At 49.0% G+C, this 22,970-nt stretch overlaps 2 protein-coding genes across 2 annotated transcripts in view; both read left to right on the top strand.

Annotated features, from left to right (window-relative positions):
- Tspear (thrombospondin type laminin G domain and EAR repeats) overlaps positions 1–22,970 on the top strand; it is a 103,350-nt gene that overhangs the window by 22,455 nt on the left and 57,925 nt on the right. The gene's annotated exons all lie outside the window — the stretch shown is intronic.
- Positions 15,458–16,909, top strand: LOC124089064 (keratin-associated protein 10-1-like). Its single transcript, XM_058577298.1, has one exon. The coding sequence runs from the start codon at positions 15,677–15,679 to the stop codon at positions 16,670–16,672; it is 996 nt and encodes a 331-aa protein (XP_058433281.1). The 5' UTR covers positions 15,458–15,676; the 3' UTR covers positions 16,673–16,909.

The raw sequence follows: 22,970 nt of genomic DNA, 5'->3' as shown, positions 1-22,970 counted from the left end.
GGACTGGGCCTCTCGCTCTGGGACCCTCCTCGCCTCACCAGCAGTGACGCTTGAGGTGACTGCACGTGACCTGGGGGTCCTGTCCTCCTCTGTCTGTGTTCTGCTGTTGCACTGTCCATGTCCTCTGGGACTCAGGCTCTGTGCACTGGTCATGCCCCCTGGACACCACGTCTTTCCGGGCCCAGGTGGGCAGCTGGGGTGGTGACCCCACAGCTATGCTGGAGATCAGAGGTGAGGGGTCTCCAGCCTCGGCCCAGCACCCAGAGGGCTCCATCTGGGAAGGTATGAGCGTCCTGGGCCTTGCACGCCGTGGACACACACACACAGACACACACACACACACACACACACTCACCTGGGCACTCAGGGATGCCCAGGCCCCATCATGGAGGAGCTGCCAGGTGGGAGAACAGAGAGGCAGCCCCAGAGCCCACCTGGAGTTGGGGGGGACACAGGGGCACAGGGAAGGCCATGGGCTCGGGAAGCCCGGGAAGCCCAGGAAGTGAGAGAAGGAAACAGTGTCCAGCCAGGGGCAGAGACGCATGGACACGCAGGGCCAGCTGCGCAGACAGGCCGCCCAGGCCAAGGGAGTCCGAGGACAGTCTCCTGAAGTACAGGGGCAGAGGAACACAGGGGGCAACTGTGCTGCACTGTCCCCCAGAGGCCCAGCCTCAACCTCTCCAAGGATGGAGCCCACAGTCGCAGCACGACTCTTCATCCATCACCATTTGAGAAGGACACCGTCCCTGTCACTGCTGGGCCAAGGTGCGTGGCATTCTACGGGGAACTCCACGCTGTCTGCAGAGGACGGGCACGTCAGCCCTCGGGCTCGACCAGGCCAGCAGGGCTGCAAGAGTGTCCCTGCCCTGTCCCTTGTGCCCAGGGCCAGCCTTCACATTGTCCACAGCCCCAGGAGGCTCTTCCAGAAGGCAGGACGTGAAGCGCGAGCAGGACGTGGAGGAGATGGCCGAGCAGACCACCCAGGCTGGCCCAGGCACCCAGCACAGGGCACAGACACCTGCAAGGCCAGGGGGGGGGGACATCTTTTGACTCCAGTGTCCCAGGAGCTCAGGTCAGTCTCTGGACACTAACTTGGTGGAACTGTGGCCCAGCTGAGGAAGACTGCAGTCATGACAATGCTACTTCAGAAAATGGTCACAACAACCCTCTGCAAGCCCCAAACCAGCAGCCACAAACTGCACAGGAGGGAATCTGATGTCCGGGACTTTCCCATTTTAATATTCACGGAACAGCTTTCAGCGAAAGTCATGGGGCAGGTCAGGGAGCAGGACCTGTCACAGAGAAGTAAAAACCAGGAGAGAAACTGTCCCTGAGGAGACGCAGAAATGGTGCTTTTAAAGTAAGGCTCTGAACGCAACGAAAACCACCCTGAGGTCCCACCTCCCTCCAGGCAGAATGGCCGTCATCCAGAGCAGAGGCAATAGTGAGTGCTGGTGAGGGTGGGGAAAGGCCCCCCACTGCTGGTGGGACTGATGGTGGTGTGACCCCTCTGCAGAGCAGAATGCAGACGCCTCAGAAAACCAGGAATGGGGCCACCATTTGACCCAGGGTCCACTCCTAGGTTGATACCCCAAGGACTTAAATCAGCACACTGCAGTGACGCAGCCACATCAGGGTTTACAGCAGCTCAACTCACAACAGCTGAGCTACGGAACCAGCCAGGTGCCCTGCAACAGGTGGATGGCTAAAGAAACGTGGGGCACATGCACAATGGAGACTCAGCCTTAGGAAAGAATGAAATTATGGCATTTGGTGGAGAGCAACTGGAGACTATCACACTAAGTGAAATAAACCAATCCCCAAAGCCAAAGGCCAAATGTCCTCTCTGATGCATGGAAGCTGACTCACAGTAGGAGCTGGGGGGAGGAGTGGAGGGTCCCTGGGTTGGATGGGGGAGGGGGAGGGAGGGGGGTGGGAACAGGAAAGACAGGAGAAAGAAGGGGACATAACTTTCCTGTGTTCATGGATGAGTGCGTGGGCAGTCTAACTCCACGTGAGGTACCACCACAAAATGGGAAGTCACGCATCATCACGTATGTGCGCTATGTCCAAATACAGTCTACTCATGTATAACCCAAAGTATTTACAAAGCAGAAAAGTTATAAATAGTCTCTAAAAAATAAAGTAAGTCCCTTAAACATACTCATGAAACTGAAATCTAACTATGGACACAGAAGTGAAAGAATCCAGGAGAATGATGTTCCACCCAATATAGAGAATGTCAATAAAGAGAGAGGGAGGGAGAGGGAGAGGGGGAGGGAGAGGGAGAGGGATGGAGAGGGAGAGGGAGAGAGGGAGAGGGAGGGAGAGGGGGAGGGAGAGGGAGGGAGAGGGGGAGGGAGAGGGAGAGGGATGGAGAGAGGGAGGGAGAGAGGGAGAGGGACAGGGAGAGGGAGGGAGAAGGAGAGAGGGAGAGGGAGAGGGAGGGAGGGAGAGGGGAGGGAGGGAGAGGGGGAGAGGGAGAGGGAGAGGGAGGGAGAGGGGAGGGAGGGAGAGAGGGAGAGGGAGAGGGAGGGAGGGAGAGGGAGAGGAAGGGAGAGGGGAGGGAGGGAGAGGGGGAGAGGGGGAGAGGGGGAGGGAGGGAGAGGGAGAGGGGGAGAGGGGGAGGGAGGGAGAGGGAGAGGGAGGGAGAGGGGAGGGAGGGAGAGGGAGAGGGGGAGAGGGGGAGGGAGGGAGAGGGAGGGAGAGGGAGAGGGAGTGAGAGAGGGAAAGGGAGAGGGAGAAGGAGGGAGAGAGAGGGGGAGGGAGGGAGAGGGGTTGATTTTAAAAATAAATAAAATAGAATTTCTGAAATTGAGGAGAACAAAAAATGAAATGAGAAATTTAGTCTAGGGTTTGGACATACGAGGAATTAGTGACCATGAAGTCAGGTTTATCAAGATATTCTCACCTAAAGGACAGAACTTCTAAGTGAATAAATCTTAGGAGACTTGTTGGCCCGTCACGCATACCACACACATAACCAGAGTCCCAGGAGGAGAGGAGAGTGGGAAAGGGCAGACACTTTTGAAGAAATAACAACCCAAACGTCCCATTTTAATGAAACACCTGAATCTACACTTTTAAGAAGCTCAGGAACTCCATACAGAATAAACTCAGAGACCCACGTGGAGACGCATTATAATCAAACTGCAGCGTCAGAAACAGACTCTTTAACGCAGCAAAGAGAAGGTTAGGTGCTGCTTGTCACAGGACATGGAGGCCACAGGCAGGGGCCGGCCCATTGGCAGGGCTGGGCAGGGGAGCACTAGGGTACCAAGGGGAGGTCTGCCGCAGTCTGGCTGGGCACAACTCAGGAGCCACTTGTCAAAAGAAAGGAACTTTATTTTTAGAACCACACACCAAACCACCCAGCTCCTCAGGAAAACCCTCAGAGCCCAACTGCCACCACCAGATTCCCACAAGCCTCTCAACCCCCCCACTCCTCCTGCTCTTGAGGACGATTGGCTGGGTCACGTGGGCGGAGCAAAAAAAAATCCCCCAATGAGCAGCTCCGTGGTCTGAAAGGGCAGGGAATCAGCCTAATGAGCATCACCACAGAGGAGCCAATCAGTTGGCAGCTGGTAGTTTGCTGGGGCCCATTGGGCTGTGGCTCTCAACATCTCCCCCTCTCTGTTTAAACAACAAGCATGTGGCTTAGGGACTTTGCCTGTCTTAGGTTGTCCAATAGTACATATGGTCCTTACCCGTCATCGGATGAGCTGACCTCAAGGCGTCAGCCTCCTGTCTTAGATTGGTACCATTGCAATTGGATCTTACCCGTCACTGACTACCGGTCCAGTATACAGCCACACCTGTAGATAGGTCTTTGTACCAGCGGGGGGGTGAGGTTCTTTGCCTCACCTCTGTTGGCCACCAAATTTTAGCTGAATGACCATCACAAGCAGAAGGGAGGAAGATACACCAAGCCAATTACCACCGATGACACCATCAGCAAAACTACCCCAACACTATCACAAGTCGCTGCACCAACACATAGTTCACAATGCATACAGGTGAGTTCACAATGCATACAAGTGATACATAGTCCAGGCAAGTTCTGCAAGCACTTCAGTGATAGCTATTGCAGAAGCTGTAGATTGTTTTTATTTTTGTCTTCACCCGCACTGGGATGAAGATAGGAATTCTGGCAATAATGGCTAAAGAAAAAATTATGTAACATTCCAGAAGGCATTAAATGAAAACAATTTTCTGAACAATTTACATTATCTTGAACAGAATTATTAAATATAATGAAAAGGAAAGGTGAAAGTAAACAAACAGATCTGTTAACCTCCTTTTTTGTTCACATATCAAAACAATCCTCAACAGCTGTTTACCCAATTTAAATTAAACCATTTAAATCACGTGAATAAAAAAAATTTGGATCCATTTTTTCATGAGTGCTCATCATATATGATATATGGACATACGTACATACAACATAAAACACAAGTGTGCACACATAATATAATACATACAACACATAACATGATAGTAAAGGCCTTATAACTTTTTACAGGTGAAATCTCCATTGCAATGTTTAAATACTCTATAGTCAAAAAAATAGAACTAATCAGCAAAACATTAACCTAGGTCTTTATGAGCTCAAAAAACAAAATAGATCTTCATGATGTGGGAAAGGGTAATAATAAAATAGATATTGAAAAAAGCATCCTGGTTCTATTGCAGATGTAAGGATAGCCAGACTGGAGTTTTGGATATCAGCTGTTATGGATTTGAGCCAAATCATCTTCATTTTGGTCTGTAGAAATCGCTTTAGTTAATCTCTCTGGAATCCAAATCGGCTGCTGTTCTCCCTGTGGAAACACACAAACAGACCCCCGACTCCTGACAATCACTGGGTCAGGACCTTTCCATTGTCCTGTTAGAATATCCTTCCAAAGTACCTTGGGCTTATGTACATTTTTTGGACACATATGCCTTTCCACAGCACTAAGTCTTGATGAATCCAAATTTTCAGTTTAGAGTAAAAAGGGTTCTTTTAAGTTTATCTTTGGGGAATATATACCCCTTCCCAATTCCCTCTTTTTGCTTTAATAAGTACATTTTAATAGTTTGATGAGCTCTTTCAACTATGCCTTGTCCCTGTGGATTGTATGGGATTCCTGTTATATGAGTAATGCCAAATGATGAGCAAAATTGTTTAAAAGAGGTAGAAGTATAACCAGGGGCATTACCTGTTTTTAACTGTTTTGGAAAGCCTACAGTGGCAAAATTTTGTAAGCAATGAGCTATAACATCTTTAGTTTTTTCTCCGGCATGAAGGGAGCCCATCAAAAATCCAGAAGAAGTATCAACTGTAACACGCAAATATTTTAATTTTCCAAATTCTGGCAAGTGTGTGACGTCCATCTGCCAAATATGGTTAGGTATCAATCCTCTAGGATTGACTCCAAGATTAACTTGTGGTAAAAAGGTCACAGAATTTTGACATTGTTTTATTATTTGTCTAGCTTGTTCCTTAGTTATTTTAAAACGCTTTTGTAAAGTATTAGCATTGACATGGAACTTTTTATGAAAAATTGTAGCTTCTTCTAGTGTAGAGAAAATATGTATGTCATGTGTAGATTTATCTGCTAAATCATTGCCCAAACTAAGGGTTCCAGGCAATCCTGTATGTGCCCTGATATGTCCTATAAAGAATGGATCTTTTCTGTCCCAGATTAGACTTTGTATAGTGGAAAGCAAAGAGAAAACAGTAGAAGAAGGGGAAATCCTACCAGCATCTTCAAGGGATACTATAGCATTAACTATATACTGACTATCAGAAAATAAATTAAATACAGAATCTTTAAACATCACAAAAGCTTGTAATACTGCATTAAGCTCTACCTTTTGAGCTGATTGTTTTGGTACTAAAAATGTATGTTTGACCAGGGGTAACTACTGCTTCTGTACCATTATTTGACCATCAGTGAATATATTTGGAGCATTCATGATAGGTGTTTTTCTTGTCATTTGTGGAAAAATTGAACTTTTTTCATGTGCAAATCTAATTTTGAAACATTAGATTTGCACATGATTATTGCCCAAGTATTTAACTCATTAGCTAACTCATCAATTTGATTCATAGTATATGGAGTAATAATTTTATTGGGAGAAATTCCAAACACTCCCTTTGCTGCTTTTATTCCTTTGAGTATTAATTGTCCTACAGCCTCAGGATACCTAGTAAGAATAGTGTTAGGAGAATAAGATAAATGTATCCATAATAATGGACCTTCTTGCCAAAATACTCCTGTAGGAATATTTTTTGTTGGTAGTACAATAAATAATAAAGGCAAACTGCATAGTTTCCATATGTGTTTCAGTGATTTTTAATGCCTTTCTTGCTTCAGGCGTTAACATGCGGAGTGAATTTGGATCTGATGGACCTTTTAGGATATCAAATAAAGGTCCCAACTCTCCTGTTGGTATGCCTAGATAAGGCCTTATCCAATTTATGTCTCCTAATAACTTTTGAAAGTCATTAAGTGATTTGAGTTGATCTACTCGTATTTGAATTTTTGGTGGACAGACCATGGTCGAGGATAATAGAACTCCTAAATAATTAATTGGAAAATTTAATTGTACTTTATCTATTGCTATCTCTAGATTATAATTTTTTAAAAAGTTTGTAAGTGTGGCATAACATTCTAGCAATGTGTTTTTATCTTTGTGTGCTAATAATACATCATCCATATAGTGAAATATTTGTAGTTCAGGATTTTGATTTCTAAGTGGCTGGATTGCTTTGTTAACATAAATTTGACACATAGTTGGGCTGTTAGCCATCTCTTGAGGGAGTACTTTCCATTCATATCTCTGATCAGGACCTTCATGATTCAGTGCAAGGATTGTAAATGCAAAACGTGGACTATCCTCAGGATAAATTGGAATTGAAAAAAAAACAATCTTTAATATCTATAGCTAAAACATACCAGGTTTTTGGCAAAGAAGACAATTGAGGAATCCCCGATTGAGCAGGTCCCATAATAACCATCTCATTATTAATGGCTCTTAAATCTTGCAATAATCTCCATTTACCAGATTTCTTTTTGATGACAAAAATGGGAGTATTATGGGGAGATACAGAAGGTTGTATATGTCCTTCTGCTAATTGTTGTTTGACCAGGTCATGGGCTGCTTGTATCTTTTCTTTAGTCAGGGGCCACTGAGGAACCCATACTGGTCTTTCTGATTTCCAAGTAATTTTTATTGTCTCAGTGGCCCTTTCTGAAAATCCAACCCATGTCTGTCCGTTCCTTGATTTATTTGTATTGGTGCTGCTATACCTTGTTCTTGTTTTTCTAATCTTTTTCCTTTCCTAAAACCTTGTCTAGCCCTAATAGTGGGTGCATTTGGATTGATGTTATTTGTTAATGTCACACCTAATTGATCTAGGACATCTCGTCCCCAAAAATTTATAGGAAGATGATCCAATACATATGGCTGTATAGTTCCTTCACATCCTTCAGGATCTTTCCAATCTAATACCATTGCACTTCTATGGGGATTAGTTGCTACTCCTAGGCCTCAAAGCATTTGAATGGCTTGTTGTAATGGCCAATGTTTTGGCCATTCTTGACGAGAGATGATGCTAAGGTCTGCACCTATATCCAGTAGCCCATTAAATTCATGTCCTTGAATATTTAGTTTTAGCATGGGGCGAGAATCTAAATTTAAAGACAGCATAGCCCAATCTACACCAGTAGAGCCTAATCCCTTGGAACCTCTTTCTACAGTACGACTGGAAAATTTATCATGCAGGCTGGGTATTATTAGTAACTGTGCTATTCTATCTCCTGGTGAAATTACTGATATACCCTTTGGAGAACTGGCTATAATTTTTATTTCACCTTCATAATCGGGATCCATTACCCCAGGACTTAATCATAAGTCCTTTTAGAGTAGAAGAGCTGCGTCCCAATAATAAGCCTACTGTTCCTTGGGGAAGAGGTCCTTTTACCCCTGTGGGAATGATTTGAACTCCCATCTCTGGAGTTAGTACTGCTCTGGCAGAGGCGCAGATGTCCAACCCTGCGCTTCCTCTGGTTTGTCTGATGAGGGATTTAATGGACAACGTGTCCTGGGCACTAACCTGATGGGGTTGCTGGGTTCTTCCTGTGCTTCGTATATTTGTGGTCTTGGGCCCCGGAGCATTGGGCCCCCCTGTCCATTTTTTGGCAATGGAGCCCTTTGCCTTTCTCCACGATATCGTGGATAGACACCTGGTCCTTGTTTTTTTCTTTTTTATTTTTTGATAATGGAGTACTCTCTATGGTGATTTGAGAAAGGCATTCATTAGCCCAGTGTTTCCCTCTACGGCATCATGGGCAAATACCCGGTATTCTACTCCTTTGATACCTAGTGTTGTTAAACCCTCCTCCTATGGGGCAATTCCTTTAAAAATGTCCTGTTTGTCCACAATTGTAGCATGTTTTTGGCCTGGCATCTAAAGCCTGTTTTACTGCAGCTGCCATGAGTTGCCCTTGTTCATTAATGTCTCTACATAATTTAATATATGTGTTTAAATCTTCATATTTCCATGGTCTAATGACTTCTCTGCACCACCGATTTGCTTGCTCATAAGCCAGTTGTTTTATTAATGGCATTGCTTGTTCTATATTCCCAAAAAATCTGGTAGCTGTTTGAATAAGCCTATCTACAAATTCAGCGTAAGGTTCATTAGCTCCTTGCATTACCTTAGATAATTGACCTTGTAAACCTCCATGTCCTTGTAAAGTTTTCCATGCCCTAACCGCATCTACAGCAATTTGTGTGTATATGCCAGGATCATATGCAATTTGTTGCTGCTGATCCTCATGAGGTCCCTTTCCTAAAAACATATCTAGATTTCTTTGAGGGTAACCGGCTGCTGCATTTTGCCTAGCCGTCTCCTTGCAAAATTCCTCATTGGCAACCTTCCATAACAGGTATTGTCTTCCATTTAGCACAGCTTTACACATATTAGCCCAATCTGCTGGCGTCATGTTCAAGTTGGTAATGGATTCGACCATACTTACAGTGAAGGGTGCTTGGGGACCATAGGTTGTTACAGCCTCTTTTAGCTGCTTCACTGTTTTGAAATCTAAAGCATGGTGAATTCATTGCCCTCCTGCCTCAAATACAGGGCATGTTAATTTTTGAGGTCCTGTCTCAGGATCCCATCTATCAACTGCGGGGCTTGGGAGCCTCCCAGCATATGGAGGTGGCGCTGTTGGTTGGACACTTCCGCCCTCTGGTGTTAGAAAGGTGTTAGTAGCAGCCTCCTGTTGTAACTTTCCCCCTGATGGCTTTTTCTGCTCTAAATTTCTTTCTCTGTCTGACTAGCTCGAGAGACCTTCTCTTTTACTTGAATATTTCTACTATAACTATAATACAACCCAACAAGATAACGCCAAACAAAACTGAAACAGAGTGAAACAATATTGGAACAACAGAAAATCATTATGGCCTTTCTATCCTCCTGAAATGTGCATCCGTCCTTTCTCCCTATCTGTTCCTCAGATGTGAGCGGTTTTTCTTCCGTCTCACTCATCTCCAGGGACAGGCAACTTAAAACAGAAGTGAAGCAAAACAAAAGAGGAATCTTAAAATGGCTACCCATCCTCTCGCCCTGCCCTCAGGGGCGAGCAGTTTACCTTATCACTTACCCACAGTCATTCCCCGTGGGAGCCACCAAATGCCGCAGTCTGGCAGGGCACAATTCAGGAGCCACTTGTCAAAAGAAAGGAACTTTATTTTTAGAACCACACACACCGCACCACACAGCTCCTCAGGAAAAAACCTCAGAGCCCAACTGCCACCACCAGCTTCCCACAAACCTCTCCACCTCCCCCACTCCTCCTGCTCTTGAGGACGATTGGCTGGGTCGTGTGGGCGGAGCCAAAAAAACTCCCACAATGAGCAGCTCCATGGTCTGAAAGGGCAGGGAAACAGCCCAATGAGACTCACCGCAGAGGAGCCAATCAGTTGGCAGCTGGAAGTTTGCTGGGGCCCCTTCGTCTGTGGCTCTCAACAGAGGTCACCACTGGAACCATCCCTAAAAACAGGGGCAGACGCAACACATTCCAATCCAGGCAGGGGACAGAGTGACTGGAGCCTGCCTTACAGGAAATGCGACTCAGGCAGAGAGGAAAGGAAACCAGGCGGTGACTTGAGGGTGTTCAAGGAAGAAGTACAACAAGGTGTCAGTCTGTCCTTTCTGTATTCATAGGAAGTTGTCATTGCGCCTCGTTGAACTGGGGGAGCAACCGGATGTTCTCCTCTAGTCTTTTATTCACATAAGGGGGTGGTGACGTCTCCATTTTCCTTTATGATTGAATCTTGGTTTCTTTTCAGTTCAGCTACAAGTTTGTCAATTCTATTGCTCTTTTCAAAGAACCAACTTTGCTTTCACTGATTCCCTTATTGGTTTCTCTGTTCTCTATTTATCTGGCCCCTAGTCACTTCTGTAATACTAGTCTTTAGTGGGGTGATCTTTAAAGGGTTATTATGCTATCTTTGGAGTTAGTTTTCTGTTTTTAAAGTTTCTTACTGTGTGAAATCACTGATTTGTTATTTATATTTTTATTTATTTTTTACCACTTACAAATATTTTTATTTTTATTATTTTTTTTAAAAGATTTTGTAGTTGTAGATGGACAAGTGTCCCCCTTTTCTTTAATGAGTGCTGAGGAGTGAACCCAGTCGCTCTGCTGCTGAGCCAAGCCCCAGCCCCACAGATGATTTTATTTTCATTTGTTCTCTTGAGTCCCCTGACGGTGGGATTTCGGGTGTGTGGCACAGGCGTGGGGCGTACTTATTCTATGAGGACTCTGCAGTTTATTTCTCAGGTCTGCGTTCAGAGCCTTTCCCTTCACATGGCTCCACGACACCTCCTAGGTTTGGGCTTGTACTCCCTCCTGCTCATTCCAAGGCATCCCTTTCCCACGAGGTCCCTGTGACTCCTTCACCTGCTGTGGCCTAACTGACCGTTTTGGTCAATTCCATTTTCTTCCCACTTCCATGTCACTGTGGTCACAGAGGACAGTCTGTGTGACTTCAGTCTCTTTACGTCATTGAGAGCAGCTTTGTGGCTGGCAGGTGGGTGGCTCTGGAGGATGGTGTCCGCCCGCAGGGCAGAAGGTGTGTCCTGTGGCTGAGAGTGTCCCTGGTCTGTCACTGCTTGTCTTAGGGGCCGTCCAGCCTCCCCCTTCCTCTGGACGTGCATCTAGCTCTGGGAGTCAGTTTTTCAGTGAGGTTCAGTGCCTTATTGAGGTCTCCACTCTTATTGTAGGACTGGAACTGCCTGCTTCTTCAATCTGCCTGTTTCTTCATTATTTTGGGGTCCCATGTCAGGTGTGACATGTTTATGGTGGCTGTAACTCTGGGTGGGGCGGCATTTTGTGACATGCTGAGGTCCTCCTGCTGGTCAGTCTGCACCAGCTTGTGCATACCACCTGCTGCCTTCCAACCTCCGTCCCTGCCACACTCCCCACGGGCCTCCACGTCCCCGGGTCACACCCTTGTGGCCTCTCAGCTGCTCTCCGTGGACACCAAGACTTCAGGCCCAGTCCCCAGGGCTGCGACTCCAGCAGCCTCATGAGGAAGCTGAGGAGTGTTGGAGAGCCGACAGTCTCCCTCCCCATTGTCTGGAGAATCCACTGGGGAAGCGTTGTCTGTGGTGTCCTTTGTAGGATGTCTTCTAATCCTAGAGTCCACTCTTTAGTAGATTGGGACACTCTGTTTTTTCTTTTGTGCTCACTGTGGACACCTGGGCCTGGTGTGCCAGCATCACCGTCCATCTGCACACTCCCATCACCCAACGGCTCCCCCTGCCCTGTGGGGTCAGTTCACCCTCAACCCAGCCTCTTACCCCACTGATCCTCATTTGATCCCTTTATCACCACCTTTTCCAAAATGCCAGATTCACGGAGTCACACAGAGTTTAAAATGTTACTCTTATGGTTTGGATGTGGGGGTCCCCCAAAGCTCCTGTGTTAATGCAGAAATGTTCAGAGGTGGAGTGACTGGATCACGGGAGCTGTGGCCTCGGCAGTCCACCCTCCTTTGAATGGACTAACCGGGTGGTAACCATAGGCAGGTGGGCGTGGTGGCAGGAGTGGCCAATGCCCTGGGAGTGTGTGTCCTCTGCAGCCACCCCCCCCCCCGGCTCCGGTGGTGCCAGGAGAGGCACAGCCTCATCTACTGTCCCCTCTACCCTTGGTCCACTGCCTCACCTTGGGTGCAGAGCAGTGGACCTCTGAATCCATGAGCCCCAGCAAACTTTTCCTCCTCTATGTTGTTCAGGTATTTTGGTCACAGCTGAAACATAGGCCAGGTGGCAAATGACCTGAAAAGACCCCATGAAAGAGGAGCACAGATGGTGTCCAATGAGGTGAAAATGGCTGGACACTGGAGCAAACACTGAGGTGCAGAACTGACCCCAGCAGCCAGCTCTGCACACCTGGGTCACCTAGTGACCGTTGCATCTGACCCCAGCGGCCAGCTCTGCACACCTGGGTCACCTAGTGACCATGCATCTGACCCCAGCAGCCAGCTCTGCACACCTGGGTCACCTAGTGACCATGCATCTGTGTGAAGAGCTTTTGAGGGGGTGGGCTTCGGGGGCACTTTGGAGCTAGTGCCTGCATCTGACCTTGCTTTTTGCTCAGGACAAATAATTGACCCCCTCATACCTTGTTTGAGTGTTTTGGTTGAGTGCATTGAAATGTGTTTCCTCATTTGCCTCCATTTGAATAGTCCCTTGGGCGGCCCACCAACACGCCACAGGAGAGTGATTGAGACGGCAGAGATTCACGCTAGTGCAGTTCCAGAGACTAAGCCCTGAAGGCACAGTGACAGCAGGGACATGCTCCTCTGAGCTCTGAGGGAGAGCCCTTCCTGGCCTCTTGGAGCGTCTCATGGCTCCCGGCAAACCCTGGCCCTTGGCCTGTGGCTGCTCCCTTCAGTCTCTGCCCACGTCATGCCTCCTACCATGCGTCGGGGCTTCCTTCGACGTCCTCCTATAGAGACACTAACCATTGTACTTACGGCTCTGACCCAATATGACTTCCTCTTTACCCACTGCATCTGCAAGGTCACACTGTGAGGTCCTTGGTGGACCTGAATTTGGGGCAGCTGCCGTTCACCCACCATGTTCACCCACTTGCCGCTTGGTCATATTTTCTTCTGTCATCTGTGTAGCTAACCCAGGAATCTGTGACGTTGGAACTCTAGGATCTGATCCTATAAACCTGCTCCAGGTACACTGAGAACCTGTGACCCCATGGAGCTCTCCTCTGAATCTGTGACCTGTTCCCACGTCCTTCATTTCTGTAAATGTTGACAGACTCATAGGACATCCACAGAGTCACGTTCATTTGTACTCACCGGCATGTGCCTGCCTCTGTGGCCCCTTCTCTATCAGTTTCCTTGCTTTTCATCATTTCCTTTCTACCTTAAAACTTCTTTAAGTATTTTCTCCAGCTTTGATGCTGCCGTCGGCATATGCTCTCGGTGTCCACCACCTGAGGCTGTCCTCATCTGTGAGCACCTTGTCAGCTGGTGTAGACCTCGGGCTTGTGGCCGACGTCAGGTGACAGAGGCACAATTCCAGTGTCTTCTGGACTCCAACATGCCCACCGAGAAGTCATCTGTCAGTCTCGTTGTTACTTCTTTAAAGTTACTTTGTCTCCCCTTCTCCCTGACCTCTTTGATTTCTCTGTCTTTACATTTCAGCACCAGCAGGGCCAGGGTGGTTGTATGTACCCTGCCTTGCTTAGGATTCTCAGTGTGTTTTTAATCTATGGTTAATAGCTTTCATCAATTAAAGTTCTGACAATACTTCACTACCTCTACGCACTCATCTCTCCTTGTAGGATTAAACCTATTTTTTCTACCGAGTCCTATATGTTTGTTTCTCTACTTTTATCTTTTTTCTGTGGCTCCATTTTGATTTCTTCACCTCCCTTCATTCTCTAAACTTCTCTTTGACTTTGTCGAATATGGTATTAAACTACCAATTTCTCAATGCAGTTATTATGTTCTTCATCCATAAACTCATGTTGGATTCCTTTATAGAATTCTGCCACTGAAATTCTCCATCTTTCCCCCATTGTCTTAAAAAAAATCATTACTTACTGTAAGCCCGTGATTGACATTCAGATCTCTGTAGCACCCGTGGACCTGTGTGGTCTTCCTTTCTCCTCTTGGTCTCTTCAGTCTTTGTTTTTCCTCTTGGTCTGTTTGGTCTTTGTTTTTCCTCTTGGTCTGTTTGGTCTTCGTTTTTCCTCTTGGTCTCTTCAGTCTTTGTTTTTCCTCTTGGTCTGTTTGGTCTTTGTTTTTCCTCTTGGTCTGTTTGGTTTTCGTTTTTCCTCTTGGTCTATTTGGTTTTCGATTTTCCTCTTGGTTCCTTGGTCAATTGATCTTGTCGTTTGTTAGGCCTGATACTTTTGGAATAAAAATAAGATGTTGTGAGTGAAAATGTGAAGGTCCTTTTCTTCTTCATGAAGCCCCTGTCTCGCAGTGGGCTGACCTTCACTCTGACACCTGTTGGCTCCGGCAGAACACCTGAGTTCAGTCTGAGCTGGTTCAGGTGGGGCCGGTCTTACTTCTGCTTCTGCTAGGGAGCAGCCTCACTTAGACCCAGCATTTGCCACAAAAGCCTGAGTGCCTGGCCAGAGTCCCTTCCCCTCTCAGCTTGTGAGCTGACTTGGCTTCACTTCATGTTGGTGGTCAGACCCCAAGACCACTGAAATCTCTCTCCACTTTCCCAACCTCTCGTCTGTGACCTGTGAACTGGCAAATGCCTCAGGAAGAAAATCCAAGAAAGTAGTGGTCCCTGCTGTGTCCCCTGTGATGGGTGATGGGGACTTGGTCCCTCAGCCTCAGCTCCTGGTGCGTCCTCTGGCCCTCCAGTGGAGATTGCATTTGTTAACCAGGTTCCTCATTTTTCTCAGACAGATGGTCAGTCTGATAAGATCCCACTCCCCCCATGAAGAAGCAGAACTCGACAGAGCATTTTATATGGTCTAAGGAAAAGTGTGAAACTGGGCCCACAGGGGGTTGGTAGGAAAAGCAGGTGCCCAGGACAGCGGGCGGCAGGGCAAATGGAGAGGCGACCCAAGGAGGGCTAAGGCCAACGGGCAGTCCTGGCTCTGCAGGTTCAGAACCTGGACCCGCGGCCCAGGAGGCTGCCTGGTGCCCCAGCGGGGAGGGCACAGCCCTCCATCCTGGCCTTAGGATGGAGGCCTGCTGCCCTCAGGCACAGGGACAGGATGGACAGGGCCACAGGGAGGAGGCAGGGAGAGGTGGAGGGATGAGGACCTGTGCAGGGCTCAGGCTGTCCAGCTCCACACAGCCATGAGGCCCCGGACAGGGCACCAGGCGCCCTGGACTCTGGGTGCTCAGTACAGGTGCCAAGCGTCCTGCAGTGGTGACGGGTCCTGGGGAGGGGTGTGAGCCTCAGGTGACACCTCTGTGCCCAGGCTTCCCTCCAAGGGAGACGAGGCCCTGAGGCTGCTGTCCAGTGGCTGGAGGGTGCCCCAGCAGCCCAGGGTGGCCAGGCTCCTCCCACACACAACACCCCAGCACTCAGTGCTCCCGGAACCCACTCCTGCTCCAGGGGCCCCGACGCTGGCAGGACATTAACGAGCTGGACAGCCTCCCAGGTAAACAAGCATCCCCAATGACGGCCAGGAGCCGGCCCAGCAACCCGGAAGGAGAGGCTGTGGGCTGGGGACCAGAGGGACCGGGCAGGTATAAAAGCCAGAGCCCAGAGCTCCCCACACACACCCACACACTCACCCACCCACCCTCCTCCAGCACACCCACCATGGCCGCCTCCACCATGTCCGTCTGCTCCAGCTCTTGCCCCGAGTCCTCCTGGCAGGTGGACGACTGCCCAGAGAGCTGCTGCCAGCCCCCCTGCTGCACCCCCCGCTGCTGCCAGCCCAGCTGCTGCGCCCCAGCCCCCCGCCTGACCCTCCTCTGCACCCCAGTGAGCTGTGTGTCCAGACCCTGCTGCCAATCAGTCTGCACCAGCTCCTGCACCCCCTCCAGCTGCCAGCAGTCTAGCTGCCAGTCTGATTGCTGCAGCTGCTCCCCCTGCCAGCCAACCTGCTGTGTGTCCCTCTGCTGCAAGCCTGTGTGCTGCAAGCCTGTGTGCTGTGTGCCCGTCTGCTCTGAGGCTTCCTCCTCCTGCTGCCAGCAGTCTAGCTGTGAGCCCTCTTGCTGCTCCTCTTCCCCCTGCCAGCAGTCCTGCTGTGAGCCCTCTTGCTGCTCATCCTCCCCCTGCCAGCCGTCCTGCTGTGTGTCCCTCTGCTGCAAGCCTGTCTGCTGCAAGCCCGTGTGCTGTGTGCCCGTCTGCTCTGGAGCCTCCTCCTCCTGCTGCCAGCAGTCTAGCTGCCAGTCTGACTGCTGCAGCTCCTCCCCCTGCCAGCCGTCCTGCTGCGTGCCCGTCTGCTGCAAGCCCGTCTGCTGCTACAGACCCTCCTCCTGCGTGTCCCTGCTCTGCCGCCCCGTGTGCAGGCCCGCCTGCTGCGTGCCCGTCTCCTCCTGCTGTGCCTCCTCCTGCCAGCCCAGCTGCTGCCGCCCGGCCTCTTGCGTGTCCCTGCTCTGCCGCCCCACCTGCTCCCGCCCGGCCTGCTGTGGTGTCTCCTTGGGCCAGAAGTCCTGCTGCTGACCAGCCATATCCCCAGGGCCACTGGGCTCAGGTCCCTCCATAGCTGGGCCCCTCACCACCCACAGTCTGCCCCTGAGCTCCCCATTGGCTCTCTCATGTGTCCACTATGCTAACCTGACCTCCCAGGAGCCCCACCACCTTCATTCCCCTGTGTGTTCCTCTAGTTCCTTGCTCTGGGTCACCTGCCTCATCTTCCATCTATCAGCCCCTCTCAAGGCTCAGTAAACTCACCCTGATCACGTGATTCTCCTTTCTCTCATGACTGTGGGGACACAGGGTGGGAGGGAGTAGGAGCATTCCTAGGAGTGAGTGGCTTGGCCTGGAGATCACAAGGGACAGCGGCTATGTACCCCAGGGGCAGCTCTGGTGGGAGTCATGTCTCCAGAGGGGAAGTCTCTCCTGGGAGAGTCCCCAGCTCTGCAGGTTCTGTCCAGTGTCCAGCAAAGAGGCTTGGGCCTAGGCCGGGAGCAGCACTGGTGGTGGGACTTCTCGGTCGGTCGGCATGGCCGGGAGGAGTGTCTGCTGCGTCCTGCTGGGTGGAGCACACTGCAGACTTCTTAGGAGAGCGTCCCCCACAGTGGGGGTGACATTAACCCGCAGGGACCCCTGTCTAGTCCTGCCTGGCCACGTTTGTTGAGCCTCAGAAGCCGTCTTCCCAAGGAGCTCAACCTCACCTCAGAGCAAAACTCAAGGAGCTTCACAGGTGTTCAAGTGTCCCTCCCCCTGCAAAGTGAGACCCCGTGCTGAGCAGACCCCAGCCGTCACCAGGCGGCAGCGCGGAGGAAGGGGACCCCCCAGGGGACGTGAAGGGAGAGAAGCAGAAACTGAGGCCCCATCGACCAGGAGCCGAGCAGCCCGCAGTCCAGATCTTAGAGGTCAGAGGGTGAGCTTAGACCAGAAACCACGGGGCACCGCCGCTGGACTGTGAGAGCGCGTGGCCCATCAAAGGCCACCAGGTCCTCTCCCACGGTGCTGGTGCCATTCGCCTTCCCTCCAGCAGGCAACGAGAGTCCGTGCAGCTCCACACCCGCGCGGCTCCACACCTGCGCTGACTCTTGGGGCCGACATTCTGGGGTCTTTGTTGTCTTGGGGGTCTTGGTGGGTCTTGGCGGCACTTGGTGGGTCTTGGTGATCTTGGGGGTCTTGGTAGGTCTTGGTGGTCTTGGTGGTCTTGGTGGTCTTGATGGTCTTGGTAGGTCTTGGTGGTCTTGGTAGGACTTGGGGGTCTTGGTAGGTCTTGGTGGTCTTGGTAGGTCTTGAGGGTCTTAGTGATCTTGGGGGTCTTGGTGGTCTTGGTAGGTCTTGGTGGTCTTGATAGGTCTTGGGGGTCTTGGTGATCTTGGGGGTCTTGGTGGTCTTGGTAGGTCTTGGTGGTCTTGGTAGGTCTTGGGGGTCTTGGTGATCTTGGGGGTTTTGGTGGTCTTGTTGGTCTTGGTAGGTCTTGGTGGTCTTGGTGATCTTGGAGGTCTTGGTAGGTCTTTTGGTCTTGGTAGGTCTTGGGGGTCTTGGTGATCTTGGGGGTCTTGGTGGTCTTGGTGGTCTTGGTAGGCCTTGGGGGTCTTGGTAGATCTTGGGGGTCTTGGTAGGTCTTAGAGGTCTTGGTGATCTTGGAGGTCTTGGTGGTCTTGCGGGTCTTAGTGATCTTAGTGGTCTTGGTGATCTTGGTGGTCTTGGCGGGTCTTGTTGGGTCTTGGTGGGTCTTGTTGGGTCTTGGTGGTCTTGGGGTCTTGGTGATCTTGGGGGTGTTGGTGGTCTTGGTGGTCTTGGTAGGTCTTGGTGGTCTTGCGGGTCTTAGTGATCTTGGGGGTTTTGGTGGTCTTGGTCGTCTTGGTAGGTCTTGGGGCTCTTGGTGATCTTGGTGGTCTTGGTGGGTCTTAGTGACCTTGGTGGTCTTGGTGGTCTTGGTGATCTTGGTGGTCTTGGTGGTCTTCGTGGTCTTGGTAGGTCTTGGTGATCTTGGTGGTCTTGGTGGGTCTTAGTGACCTTGGTGGCCTTGGCGGGTCTTGGTGGGTCTTGGTGATCTTGGAGGTCTTGGTGGTCTTGGTGGTCTCGGTGGGTCTTGGTGGGTCTTGGTGATCTTGGAGGTCTTGGTGGTCTTGCGGGTCTTAGTGATCTTGGTGGTCTTGGTGGTCTTGCGGGTCTTGGTGGGTCTTGGTGGGTCTTGGTGGTCTTGGCCGATCTTGGTGGGTTGGTGGTCTTGGTAGGTCTTGGGGGTCTTGGTGATCTTGGGGGTCTTGGTGGTCTTGGTAGGTCTTGGTGGTCTTGGTAGGTCTTGGGGGTCTTGGTGATCTTGTGGGTTTTGGTGGTCTTGGTGGTCTTGGTAGGTCTTGGGGTTCTTGGCAGGTCTTCGGGGTCTTGGTGATCTTGGAGGTCTTGGTGGGTCTTGGGGGGTCTTGGTGATCTTGGTGGTCTTGGTGGTCTTGGTGGTCTTGGTAGGTCTTGGTGATCTTGGTGGTCTTGGTAGGTCTTGGTGATCTTGGTGGTCTTGGTGGGTCTTAGTGACCTTGGTGGTCTTGGCGGGTCTTGGTGGGTCTTGGTGATCTTGGAGGTCTTGGTAGGTCTTGTTGGTCTTGGTAGGTCTTGGGGGTCTTGGTGATCTTGGGGGTCTTGGTGGTCTTGGTGGTCTTGGTAGGCCTTGGTGGTCTTGACAGGTCTTGGGGGTCTTGGTGATCTTGGAGGTCTTGGTGGTCTTGCGGGTCTTAGTGATCTTGGTGGTCTTGGTGGTCTTGGTAGGTCTTGGTGATCTTGGTGGTCTTGGTGGGTCTTAGTGACCTTGGTGGTCTTGGTGGGTCTTGGGGGGTCTTGGTGATCTTGGAGGTCTTGGTAGTCTTGGTGGTCTTGCGGGTCTTAGTGATCTTGGTGGTCTTGGTGGTCTTGCGGGTCTTAGTGATCTTGGTGGTCTTGGAGGTCTTGGTGGTCTTGCGGGTCTTAGTGATCTTGGTGGTCTTGGTGGTCTTGTGGGTCTTAGTGATCTTGGTGGTCTTGGTGGGTCTTGGTGGTCTTGGCGGGTCTTGGTGGTCTTGCGGGTCTTAATGATCTTGGAGGTCTTGGTGGTCTTGGTGGTCTTGGCGGGTCTTGGTGATCTTGGAGGTCTTGGTGGTCTTGGAGGTCTTGGTGATCTTGGTGGTCTTTGTGGTCTTGGCGGGTCTTGGTGGGTCTTGGCGGGTCTTGGTGGTCTTGGTGGGTCTTGGTGGTCTTGGGGTCTTGGTGCTGTGCGGGGGAGTCTCACTGTTCCTTTCACTCCCAGTTCCTGTGCCGCTCAGCGGGGACACATTTCCAGGGCTCCACTGCCTTGCACATCTTCTGTGGTGAGCTGCTTTTTAGCTCCATCGTCTTCTCCTAGGCAATCTGCTTCTCCTTGTTGAATCCTAGGAGTCCTCTCTGTGTTGAGGGCAGCAGTCTTCATCACACATCGTTTGTGACTCATCCCCCCCAGTCTGTGGCTTCTCTCACACTGTCGGTGTCCTGTATCAGTTTGAAATCATTCCAGTAAAGAAGTCTGCAGGTCCACATCGCCCACTGGTGCATTAGTTCTCCTGGACCTTTTAAAGAAGAAAAACAGCCATCCTACACAATCTCTTTCAGAAAACAAAGGTGGGCACCCTAGCACTCATTTTTAGAGGTCACCCACCATTTCCTGCAACAACACACCCAAACTTCACTCTTCTTTGCAGCTGAGTGAAACTCCATGTGTATTTATACCGCTTCGTCTTCATCCATTCACCTGTTGATGGCCATGACTTGGCTCTTGTGAGTTTTCCTGCTATGGACATGGGCACGCCCGTGTCACCAGTGTGTGGACTTTGACTCTTGGATGAATACCGAGTGGTACAGCCAGCTCATATGGTAGTTCCATTCCTAATTTTGGAGGATTTCCATACTAATTTCCATAGTGGTTATACTAATTTCCAGTCCACTAACTGTGTAAATGTACCTTCCCCTCATCCTTACCCTGATAACTGCCATTCTAACTGGATTGAGAAGGAATCTCAGTGCAGTCTGGGTTTGCATTTCCCTAATTGCTCATGATGTTGAACATTTTCCATGTATCTATTGGCCATTTGTATTTCTTCTTGTGAGAAATGTCTATTTAGTTCGTTGGCTTTATTGGTTATTTTATTTTATTTGGGGCCTTAAGTGTTTCTTAGTTGTTCCTTTGGAGTATGGATCTTCTGTTTCGTCAGAGGAGTAGCTGGCAGAGATCCCTCCCACATGGGGGGCTGTCCCTCCATGCTCTCGTGTTCTTTTCTGTGCAGAACCTTTTAAATCTGATGCCACTCATTGATTAGTCCTTGATATTTCCTGAGCTATGGAGTCCTATGGAGAAGTCATTGCTTAGGGCTGTCTGTTGTGGTGTTGACCTACGTTTTCTTCTAGTTGTTGCAAGGTTTCTCGTCTAATTTCTAGGACTTTGATCTATTTTGAGTTTGCTTTTTTGCAGGGTGAGAGGGATCTGGTTTCATTTTTCTATCTACAGATATTTGGCTTTTCTAGCGCCATTTGTTTAAAAGCCTGTTGTTTCTCCACCATGTTTTGGAGTCTTTGTGGAGGGTCAGATGACTCTGTGTAGGTTGTCTCTGGGTTCTGCTCAGTTTCTCTCATTTCCATTGTTATCCCCGTACCAAGCTGGGTTCTTCACTGAGGTTCTGCAGAATGACCGAAACCAGGCATGAGACGCCTCCAGCATCGCTCGTTTTGTTCAGAATTGCTTTGGCTGCCCTGAGCCTTTGTGATGGACTTTGTGATGGGTGGAGGTAGTGACCTCCTTTGTCTCTTATGATTAATTGTGGGTTGAAATCTGCTTTGCTGGATAGAAAGTAGCGACTCCTGCTTGCTTTCAGACAAGAATGTGCATTTCAGGCTCCGACTGTGTAAGTTTTCTATGTCCTCCTGATTCAGTCTTGGCAGGTCATCTGGGCCTAGAAGTGTCTTCATTTCTTCTAGGTTTTCCAATTGATTGAAGCATATGTTTTCAAAATCCTAATGATCTTCTGGATTTTTGTGATGTCTATGATGATTTCTCCTTTTTCATCTCCAATTTTATTAATTTGAATCTTCTCTCGCTCTCTTTGGTTAGTTTGGATAAGGGCTTATTGATCTTGCTCATGGTTTTAAAGAACCAACTCTTAATTTAGTTGATCCTTTGTATTTTTTATTCTCAATTTGATTGATCTTGACACGATATTAATGATTTTCTTATTTCTACTGGTTTTGGAATTGGCTTGTTCTTCTTTTTCTACGGCTTTGAGACGCCTCATTAGGTTGTTTATTTGGGATCTTCCTGATTTTCTGATGTAGGCACTCATAGCTATAAAGTTTCCTCTTACGACTGCCTTCATAGGGCCCCAGATATTCTGGTATGTCGTATCATGACTCTCATTTGAGTCTAAGAACTTTTAAATTTTCCCCCTGATTTCTTCTATCACTCATTCATCAGTCAAAAGTGTATTGTTCATTCTCGATGTGTTCATATCATTTCTACAGGGTTTTTGTGTGTATGTCCAATTTCATTCCATTCTGATAAGATACAAAGAATTTTATGAACTTTTTTCATTTGCTCAGATTTGTTTTGTGACCCAAAATATAGTCTATTTTGGAGAAGGTTTGATGATCCACTGAGAAAAAAGTGTATTGTATTGTATTAAATTAAATTTTATATATATATATATATATATATATATATATATATATATATATATATATATATGTTTGTTAAATCCATTTACTTTATAATATATCCAAAGAGTCTTTCCTATGTTTATGTCTGGGCGCCCTAACTGCTGGTGAGAGAGGTGTGTTGACACCACCTAGTATTACTGTACTGGGGAAAAACTGGTAATCAAATTCCAGTAGTGTCTGTTTTATGGAATTAGGTGCATCAATATGTGGGGCATAAATGTCTACGATAATCATGACCTTTTGTTGACTGGTTCCTTTACCGGTAGGAAGTGACCTGGTTTCCCTCCCTAGCTGCCCGGGTTGCTGTCGAGCTCCGTTCACATGGTACGGCAGTTCCACCTTGTCACTTTCAGCCTGGCTCTCTCTAGGTGAGGTGGGCTCTTCAAACAGCACACAGTTGGGGCTTGTTTTTAATCCATCCTGACAGCCGTGTCTTTTGATTCAGGAATGAAGACCATTTGCATTCCGTGCTCTCATAGAGAGATGTTTATTGATTCCTCCATTTTGATTCATGTCTAATGTTTTAGTTGGGTCTTGTCTCTCACTTGCTTAGCTCCTCTTCAGATAAGGTCTGCTCATTTGGGAGCTCTGGGGTTTGTTGTCGATTTCTTCTGTACGG

This window comes from Marmota monax, unplaced genomic scaffold (genome assembly GCF_021218885.2).
Source record: "Marmota monax isolate L192 unplaced genomic scaffold, Marmota_monax_Labrador192_F-V1.1 WCK01_AAM20220418_F8-fsc00125, whole genome shotgun sequence".
Classification (NCBI taxonomy): Eukaryota; Metazoa; Chordata; class Mammalia; order Rodentia; family Sciuridae; genus Marmota; species Marmota monax.
This window is presented reverse-complemented; position numbering and strand designations above follow the sequence as displayed.

What these genes read in the sequence shown, in the direction of transcription:
- LOC124089064 (XM_058577298.1), top strand. Translation starts at nt 15,677, where the DNA reads ATGACGGCCAGGAGCCGGCCCAGCAACCCGGAAGGAGAGGCTGTGGGC.